Consider the following 10,000-nt stretch of genomic DNA (forward strand, 5'->3'; position numbering starts at 1 on the left):
TGAGGAGGAGGAGGAGGTCATCAAATGAACAACAACAACAACAACAACAACAACAACAACAACAACAACAGGAGGAGGAGGAGGAGGAGGAGGAGATACGGGCGGTCAGCGAGACGGAGAAGAGGACGAGGAGGAGAATGGAGGTGGGAGGGAGAGAAAAGAAGGTGAGGGGAAGGTGAAGAGGGGGGAGAAGAGAAGAGGGGAGAGGTAGAGGTTACGGGGAGAAGAGAGGAGGGAAGAGGGGATGAACGCCACGTGGCAAGGTTCTTCCCCCTCCCTCCACTCCTCCACCATCTTTCTTGTCTCCTCCCCTTCTCTCCCCTCTCTCTCTCTCCCCCTTTACCAAACAATAAATGAGACTAGATGTAAAAACAAGAAAATATAAACATAATGAGAAACAAAAAGAAGAGGAGGAGGAGGAGGAGGAGGAGGAGGAGGAGGAGGAGGAGGAGGAGGAGGAGGAGGAGCCAAGTGATTGAAGGAACGAAAGGAAGGAATGCAAAGAAAAGAGAACGAGAAGAAAATTGAGGGAGGAGGAGGAGGAGGAGGAGGAGGAGGAGGAGGAAAAACAGACAAATTAAAGGGATCATGTTTACACCCAACACACAAGCAGAGAGAGAGAGAGAGAGAGAGAGAGAGAGAGAGAGAGAGAGAGAGAGAGAGAGAGAGAGAGAGAGAGAGAGAGAGAGAGAGAGAGAGAGAGATGAATCACCACCTCCTCCTTTTCCTCTATCCCTCTTCCTCTTCCTCCTCCTTGTTTTCCTCCCAAACACTTTTCCTCTCTCTTCTTTTCACTTAGAGAAACTAAATAAAAAACAAAAACATCCTTTTCTTCTTCTCTCCTTCTTCCCGCATTCGCAAAAACATACCTTGATTTGAAAAGCAATCTATAACCTCGATTTCTCTTTTTTTCTTCTTCATCCCCCCTTCCCTTTCTCTTCTTTTCTTCTTCCTCTTTCTTGTTTTCCTGAGTTTTGCTAATCTATACTTTCTGTTCTCCTCCTCCTCCTCCTTTCTTCTTCGTCCTATGCTCCTCTTTCATTATCATGAAGAGGAAAAGGTTATTGGACGATTGAAGATTGAAGAGGAAGGAACAAATTCTCTCTCTCTCTCTCTCTCTCTCTCTCTCTCTCTCTCTCTCTCTCTCTCTCTCTCTCTCTCTCTCTCATTATTAATCTCATCACATCTAACACATCTAGTGTTTACTAGATGTGTGTGTGTGTGTGTGTGTGTGTGTGTGTGTGTGTGTGTGTGTGTGTGTGTGTGTGTGTGTGAAGGGTATTAAATAGGGAGAGAGAGAGAGAGAGAGAGAGAGAGAGAGAGAGAGAGAGAGAGAGAGAGAGAGAGAGAGAGAGAGAGAGAGAGAGAGAGAGAGAGTCAACTATCATGCACGAGACACGTGTGTGTGTGTGTGTGTGCAAGAACAGGTGACAGGACGTTCGGTAATCAATTAGGCAAAAATAGACAGGAGGAGGAGGAGGAGGAGGAGGAGGACGGAAAAAAAAAGGAAATTACGAGTAGTTAAAAAAGGATATAAAAAAAAAACAAGAAATGACGGAAGGAAAAGGTTACGGAGGAGGAGGAGGAGGAGGAGGAGGAGGAGGAGGAGGAGGAGGTTAACCGAGTAGCATGAGGAGGTGACACTTTAAGAATAGTTTAACCAGGTAGCAACGCCTGCCAACACTCACTCACCCTCCCCCATATCCCCCCACCCCCTATCTCTCTATTTCTCTCTCCTGCACTCAACGACCCGCTCTCCCTCCTCTCCCTGCCTCTCCCAGCGGTCAATGGAAGAGGTAGCACAAGTTTACCAGATGAGAGAGAGAGAGAGAGAGAGAGAGAGAGAGAGAGAGAGAGAGAGAGAGAGAGAGAGAATGATAGGTAAAAACGTTGCCACACATTAGCTTCAGTAGGTGCGTGAGAATTAGTACCCAGGCCAACCTCCATCTAAGGGAAGAGAGAAACGATGTTGGTATGAATAGACGGCTCTCCCCCCTTATTTCCCGTTCGGTTAGGCGCTAATGGGCGGCAAGGAGAGCACAACTGACTAGCGGGTCCTGCTGCCTCCCACGCCTCGCCAAAGGTCAATAGCCGTGCAGAAAAAAAAAAAAAATAGGAACAAGATGCATGCCAGCGCGTCTAACTCTCACGGACCTGGCGACTCCCACTTCAAGACCTAATTTACTTCCAGGATGAACGTGGACTAAACTATAAATACACTCATACCTCACCTCTATTAACTTTTCCTGTTGCGGTGAGTTGATTAAGGGTTTAGGGGAATTATAATGAGAGTTTTGGTGGACTTACCTTAAACAAACTGGCCTAGAGAAGGTGGTTATCATAGGATGGTAAGGAGGCGGAAAGACATGCCCTCGTTCATCCTATGATTTGAGACGAGGCTCACCGCAAGGGGCCATCTTGATCACCTCATGTTTGGAGATGAGTGGAGATGAGGGAGATGAGTGCAAGCTGGAAGAGGGAGAAGGGAGTTATTATTATTATTATTATTATTATTATCATTATTATTATTATTATCATTATTATTATTATTATTACTGCTACTATTGCTACTACTGGCGTGGCTGCTCTCTCTCTCTCTCTCTCTCTCTCTCTCTAGCCTTGGGGATAAGAAAAGGCAATCTCTCTCTCTCTCTCTCTCTCTCTCTCTCTCTCTCTCTCTCTCTCTCTCTCTCTCTCTCTCTCTCTCTCTCTATCCTTGTGGAAGAGAAAAGAAAGGACAGGGTATCCCCGCCGTCTCTCTCTCTCTCTCTCTCTCTCTCTCTCTCTCTCTCTCTCTCTCTCTCTCTCTGGCACCCACCATCCGCCGCCCACTCCGCCAACTCTCTTGCAACGGTATGTGGTTTATCTGTCTGCCTTGACTTGGTTTATCTGTCTGCCTTGACTTAACCTCTCCTACTGAATCTCATAAAGAGAAGACGAGATTTGATTGTTCAGAAAGGTTTGGTTAAGTTAGGGGGAGGTTTGGTTAGGGTAGCTTAGGCGGGGTTAAGAAAGTTTTGGTTAGGTCAGGTCAGGTTAGGTTAGGTTAAGTTAAGTAAAAAAAAGTTTGATTTAGTTTAAGTAGGTTAGGTTAGAGTGGGTTGGGTTAGGTTAGGTTAAGTTTGATTAGATTTGGTTAGGAAAGGTTTAGCCAACAAGATCTTCAAGAGGCCATGACAAGATGGAATGATGTCTTAAATAGGGAAGGAATGAGAATGAACAAACAAAAAAACAGAAATAATGAAAGTTGGCAGAATACAGGAGGAATGTAATATTTACATAGAAAACGTTAAACTGAAGCAGACCGAAAAATTTTGTTATCTGGGAGTACTTTTCGACGAGGAAAACAGACAGAATATAGAAATTTTAAATAGAATACAGAAGTACAATGCAAATGTCAGTGCATTGTATCCCATACTTAAAGATAAGAATATTCCAACAAAAGCTAAAACCATAATATTTACAACAATACTAAGACCAGTACTTCTATATGGGTCAGAAACTTGGACACTGACAACAAGAACATCTTCACAAATACATGCAGCAGAAATGAGAGTTCTGAGAATGATCCGAGGTGTGACCAGACTTGATAGAATTAGAAATGAAGAAACCAGAGAGAGATTAGGGATAACATCTGTACTGAAGATAATTGAAAAGAACAAATTGAGATGGTATGGACATGTCCAAAGAATGGAAGATACAAGATACGCAAGGAAGTTTCTGGAATGGGTTCCTCTAGGCAGGAGGCCGGTGGGACGACCTAGGAAGCGATGGATGCAGGGAGTTGAAGAAACTACTGAACGAAGAGGAAGAAATCTACAAGAAATAACCAGAGATGAGGATTTCATGGATAGAGACCTTTGGAGAAGATTCGTAGAGGCCGGACACTGACAGGCATTGCCTACCTTGCGTCTGGTGAGAAAGGTGAGAAAGGTTAGGCTAGGGAAAGTTAGGTTAGGTTAGGGTTGGGTTAGGTAAAAAAAAAATGATTTAGTTTAAGTAGGTTAGGTTAGGTTAGGTTAGGTTAGGTTAGGTTAGGTTAGGTTAGGTTAGGTAAGGTTAGGCTAGGGAAAGTTAGGTTAGGGTTGGGTTAGGTAAAAAAAAAAAAAGTAATTTAGTTTAAGTAGGTTAGGTTAGAGTGGGTTGGGTAAGGTTAGGTTTGATTAGATTTGGTTAGGAAAGGTTTAGTTTGGTTAGGTAAAGTTAGGCTAGGGAAAGTTAGGTTAGGTTAAGTTTGGGTTGGGTTGGTTGAGTTAGGCTTGGGAAGGTTAGGTCTGGGGAAAGTATGTTGAGTTAGGTTAAGGTTAGGCGGTAATGTAGGTTACGTGCATGTTGTTGTTGTTGTTGTTGTTGTTGTTATTGTTGTTCCTCCTCATCCTACCTATCTGATATACACACACAGACTAGACTTGGCCGACTTTTTTAAAAATTTATTTATCCTCCTTTTTGTCCTTTAGAAGAAATAGTGGTGGTGGTGGTGGTGGTGGAAGAGCACCAAACCAACTACATTATCCTTAGAGAGAGAGAGAGAGAGAGAGAGAGAGAGAGAGAGAGAGAGAGAGAGAGAGAGAGAGAGAGAGAGAGAGAGAGAGAGAGAGAGAGAGAGAGAGAGAGAGAGAGAGAGAGAGAGAGAGAGAGAGAGAGAGAGAGAGTATAAATTTGAGAAAAATAAGATGCATTCTCTCTCTCTCTCTCTCTCTCTCTCTCTCTCTCTCTCTCTCTCTCTCTCTCTCTCCGCGGTCATGTAAAGGGAGGAACTGGTTTGGAAAGGGGAGGAAGGTATGGGAGGGAAGGAAGGAAGGAAGGAAGGAAGGAAGGAAGGAAGGAAGGAAGGAAGGCAGGAAGGGTGTGTGTGTGTGTGTGTGTGTGTGTGTGTGTGTGTGTGTGTGTGTGTGTGTGTGTGTGTGTGTGTGTGTGAGAGAGAGAGAGAGAGAGAGAGAGAGAGAGAGAGAGAGAGAGAGAGAGAGAGAGAGAGAGAGAGAGAGAGAGAGAGAGAGAGAGAGAGAGAGAGAGAGAGAGGGAGAATGAAAGGGAATGGTGTGATAACAAAGAGAAAAATGAGGAGGAGGAGGAGGAGGAGGAGGAGGAGGATGTAGCAATGGAAGTAGCTGAATAATGCTCTATTCTTCTTCTTCTTCTTCTTCTCCTCCTTCTACTAGTCCTCCTCTTCCTCCTCCTGTAACTTCGATATAATACAAAAGGAATTTTATGAAAGGAAGGGAAGGGAAGAGAGAGCGAGAGAAAGAGATGACGATAAGGGAGATAGGAAGAAAAATTAATGGAGGAAAGGAAGAATAATAGGAAGAGATGAAAGAAAAAAAAATAGAAATGTTACTTAGAGAGAGAGAGAGAGAGAGAGAGAGAGAGAGAGAGAGAGAGAGAGAGAGAGAGAGAGAGAGAGAGAGAGAGAGAGAGAGAGATGCATGTAACCTTTCCTTCTTCCTTTCCCGGCCTTCTCTTATTTCCTCATTTCCATACCTCCTCCTCGTCTTCTTCCTCCTCAGGTAGCAACATTAGGTAAGGTATAGAGGAGGAGGAGGAGGAGGAAAGAGTTGATTTGATCATGGGAGAGAGATAAAATTTGGAGAGAGAGAGAGAGAGAGAGAGAGAGAGAGAGAGAGAGAGAGAGAGAGAGAGAGAGAGAGAGAGAGAGAGAGAGAGAGAGAGAGAGAGAGACCATGCCCTACTCAATGATTGTAGGAAGAAATAAAAGAAAATATGGCGAGAAAATAACCTCCCTTCCACCCGCATCACGCAGGGAGGGAGGGAGGAAGGGAGGGAGGGAGAGTATGGAAAAGACCCGAGAATTATCAGTTTATATTCATATTTAGGATCGCTGCTTTTAATGATCCTCCTCCAGCTGTTTCTGTACCGCGCCCTTCTTCCGTCCAAGCACACACACACACACACACACACACACACACACACACACACACACACACACACACACACACACACACAGCCCCTCTCCCTATTTCTTAACATCCATATAGGGAACGCTTATCTGATATACGATGTTTCAAAACACAACGGACGTCACAGTAACGCAACTCTGTCGTGCCTCAGGGTATGTATGTATGAATGTATGTATTTTTTTTTTTTTTTTTTTTATGTAGGAAGGATACTGGCCAAGGGCAACAAAAATCTAATAAAAAAAATGCCCACTGAAATGCCAGTCCCTAAAAGGGTCAAAGCAGTGGTCAAAAATTGGTGGATAAGTGTCTTGAAACCTCCCTCTTGAAGGAATTCAAGTCATAGGAAGGTGGAAATACAGAAGCAGGCAAGGAGTTCCAGAGTTTACCAGAGAAAGGGATGAATGATTGAGAATACTGGTTAACTCTTGCGTTAGAGAGGTGGACAGAATAGGAGTGAGAGAAAGAAGAAAGTCTTGTGCAGCGAGGCCGCGGAAGGAGGGGAGGCATGCAGTTAGCAAGATCAGAAGAGCAGTTAGCATGAAAATAGCGGTAGAAGACAGCAAGAGATGCAACATTGCGGCGGTGAGAGAGAGGCTGAAGACAGTCAGTTAGAGGAGAGGAGTTGATGAGACGAAAAGCTTTTGATTCCACCCTGTCTAGAACAGCAGTATGAGTGGAACCCCCCCAGACATGTGAAGCATACTCCATACATGGACGGATAAGGCCCTTGTACAGAGTTAGCAGCTGGGGTGAGAAAACTGGCGGAGACGTCTCAGAACACCTAACTTCATAGAAGCCGTTTTAGCTAGAGATGAGATGTGAAGTTTCCAGTTCAGATTATAAGTAAAGGACAGACCGAGGATGTTCAGTGTAGAAGAGGGGGACAGTTGAGTGTCATTGAAGAAGAGGGGATAGTTGTCTGGAAGATTGTGTCGAGTTGATAGATGGAGGAATTGAGTTTTTGAGGCATTGAACAATACCAAGTTTGCTCTGCCCCAATCAGAAATTTTAGAAAGATCAGAAGTCAGGCGTTCTGTGGCTTCCCTGCGTGATATGTTTACCTCCTGAAGGGTTGGACGTCTATGAAAAGACGTGGAAAAGTGCAGGGTGGTATCATCAGCATAGGAGTGGATAGGACAAGAAGTTTGGTTTAGAAGATCATTAATGAATAATAAGAAGAGAGTGGGTGACAGGACAGAACCCTGAGGAACACCACTGTTAATAGATTTAGGAGAAGAACAGTGACCGTCTACCACAGCAGCAATAGAACGGTCAGAAAGGAAACTTGAGATGAAGTTACAGAGAGAAGGATAGAAACCGTAGGAGGGTAGTTTGGAAATCAAAGCTTTGTGCCAGACTCTATCAAAGGCTTTTGATATGTCCAAGGCAACAGCAAAAGTTTCACCAAAGTCTCTAAAAGAGGATGACCAAGACTCAGTAAGGAAAGCCAGAAGATCACCAGTAGAGCGTCCTTGACGGAACCCATACTGGCGATCAGATAGAAGGTTGTGAAGTGATAGATGTTTAAGAATCTTCCTGTTGAGGATAGATTCAAAAACTTTAGATAAGCAGGAAATTAAAGCAATAGGACGGTAGTTTGAGGGATTAGAGCGGTCACCCTTTTTAGGAACAGGTTGAATGTAGGCAAACTTCCAGCAAGAAGGAAAGGTAGATGTTGACAGACAGAGCTGAAAGAGTTTGACTAGGCAAGGTGCAAGCACGGAGGCACAGTTTCGGAGAACAATAGGGAGGGACCCCATCAGGTCCATAAGCCTTCTGAGGGTTTAGGCCAGCGAGGGCATGGAAAACATCATTACGAAGAATTTTAATACGAGGCATGAAGTAGTCAGAGGGTGGAGGAGAGGGAGGAACAAGCCCAGAATCGTCCAAGGTAGAGTTTTTAGCAAAGGTTTGAGCAAAGAGTTCAGCTTTAGAAATAGATGTGATAGCAGTGGTGCCATCTGGTTGAAGTAGAGGAGGGAAAGAAGAAGAAGCAAAGTTATTGGAGATATTTTTGGCTAGATGCCAGAAATCACGAGGGGAGTTAGATCTTGAAAGGTTTTGCCATTTTCTGTTAATGAAGGAGTTTTTGGCTAGTTGGAGAACAGACTTGGCATGGTTCCGGGCAGAAATATAAAGTGCATGAGATTCTGGTGAAGGAAGGCTTAAGTACCTTTTGTGGGCCACCTCTCTATCATGTATAGCACGAGAACAAGCTGTGTTAAACCAAGGTTTAGAAGGTTTAGGACGAGAAAAGAGTGAGGAATGTACGCCTCCATGCCAGACACTATCACCTCTGTTATGCGCTCAGCACACAAAGACGGGTCTCTGACACGGAAGCAGTAGTCATTCCAAGGAAAATCAGCAAAATACCGCCTCAGGTCCCCCCAACTAGCAGAGGCAAAACGCCAGAGGCACCTTCGCTTAGGGGGATCCTGAGGAGGGATTGGAGTGATAGGACAAGATAAAGATATGAGATTGTGATCGGAGGAGCCCAACGGAGAAGAAAGGGTAACAGCATAAGCAGAAGGATTAGAGGTCAGGAAAAGGTCAAGAATGTTGGGCGTATCTCCAAGACGGTCAGGAATACGAGTAGGGTGTTGCACCAATTGCTCTAGGTCATGGAGGATAGCAAAGTTGTAGGCTAGTTCACCAGGATGGTCAGTGAAGGGAGAGGAAAGCCAAAGCTGGTGGTGAACATTGAAGTCTCCAAGAATGGAGATCTCTGCAAAAGGGAAGAGGGTCAGAATGTGCTCCACTTTGGAAGTTAAGTAGTCAAAGAATTTCTTATAGTCAGAGGAGTTAGGAGAGAGGTATACAGCACAGATAAATTTAGTATGAGAATGACTCTGTAGTCGAAGCCAGATGGTGGAAAACTCGGAAGATTCAAGAGCGTGGGCACGAGAGCAGGTTAAGTCATTGCGCACATAAACGCAGCATCCAGCTTTGGATCGAAAATGAGGATAGAGAAAGTAGGAGGGAACAGAAAAGGGGCTACTGTCAGTTGCCTCAGACACCTGAGTTTCAGTGAGGAAAAGAAGATGAGGTTTAGAAGAGGAGAGGTGGTGTTCTACAGATTGAAAATTAGATCTTAGACCGCGAATGTTGCAGAAGTTAATGAAGAAAAAGTTGAGGGGGTGTCAAGACACTTACGGTCGTCGACGGAAAGGCAGTCCGACCTGGGGACATTTATGGTCCCCTCCCCAGATGGGGACTCCGAGGCTGGTGTAGGAGTCGCCATGATTTTAAAATTTTTTTGAGTGAAGGGTGTGTGTGTTATTAGGTGCTTGTAGTTTTGTGTGGAGGAAGAGAGTTGTCTTTAGAGGGCAGGCTGTGACTACCCCCTTGTGTTGTGAGACACAAAGGGAAACGTTCAGTGAGGTCACAGCTGGGTTTAATGATAAGTTCACAGCACCCCCTGAACAGTGCTTTATTTATTTATCTATTTATCTATTATTATTATTATTATTATTATTATTAGTAGTAGTAGTAGTAGTAGTGGTTGTGGTGGTGCGAAAACCAGATACATGCCCGACCTACTAATTGTAGAGAGAGAGAGAGAGAGAGAGAGAGAGAGAGAGAGAGAGAGAGAGAGAGAGAGAGAGAGAGAGAGAGAGAGAGAGAGAGAGAGAGGAGGAGGAAGAGGGGAGAGGGACTAGTCGCCTTGGTAACTCCCCCCAAACCACCACCACCACCACCACCACCACCACCACCACCACCTCCTCCACCACCACCACCACCACCACCACCTCCTCCTCCTCCTCCTCCTCCACTATCTTCTAACCTTTCTTTTCTCTTTTCATCTTCTCTTCTTTATTCTACCTCCTCCTCCTCCTCCTCCTCCTCCCACTTGCTACTTTTCCTTCCTCCTCTTTCTTCATTCCTTATTTGGTGTGTGTGTGTATGTGTGTGTGTTTTCCTTTTAACACAGGAAATTGTGGTTTCATTTCCTTCCTTTCTTTCTCTTTCTTTATTTTCTTTATATTAACAATTCCTCCTCTGTTATTTACTTCTGCTCTTTTTTAATTTTTTTTATTTTATTCCTTTTGAATGTCAATTTCCTTCACCTGATTAGGTATGGTTTT

General features: G+C 44.4%; 1 protein-coding gene across 5 annotated transcripts in view; it reads right to left on the reverse strand.

Moving 5' to 3' along the window:
• The window catches only part of LOC135115316 (uncharacterized), a 57,322-nt gene that overhangs the window by 23,860 nt on the left and 23,462 nt on the right, over positions 1 to 10,000 (reverse strand). For 4 of the 5 annotated variants that reach the window (XM_064031934.1, XM_064031931.1, XM_064031932.1 and 1 more), the window contains one exon: positions 2,308 to 2,469. The exons of the other annotated variant lie outside the window; for it this stretch is intronic. In XM_064031934.1, the coding sequence (XP_063888004.1) occupies positions 2,308 to 2,342 (35 nt within the window). In that variant the 5' untranslated portion in view covers positions 2,343 to 2,469. The remainder of the gene's footprint in view (positions 1 to 2,307; positions 2,470 to 10,000) is intronic. 5 annotated transcript variants of the gene reach the window in all.

The sequence above is a fragment of the Scylla paramamosain genome, chromosome 29 (assembly GCF_035594125.1).
Source record: "Scylla paramamosain isolate STU-SP2022 chromosome 29, ASM3559412v1, whole genome shotgun sequence".
Classification (NCBI taxonomy): Eukaryota; Metazoa; Arthropoda; class Malacostraca; order Decapoda; family Portunidae; genus Scylla; species Scylla paramamosain.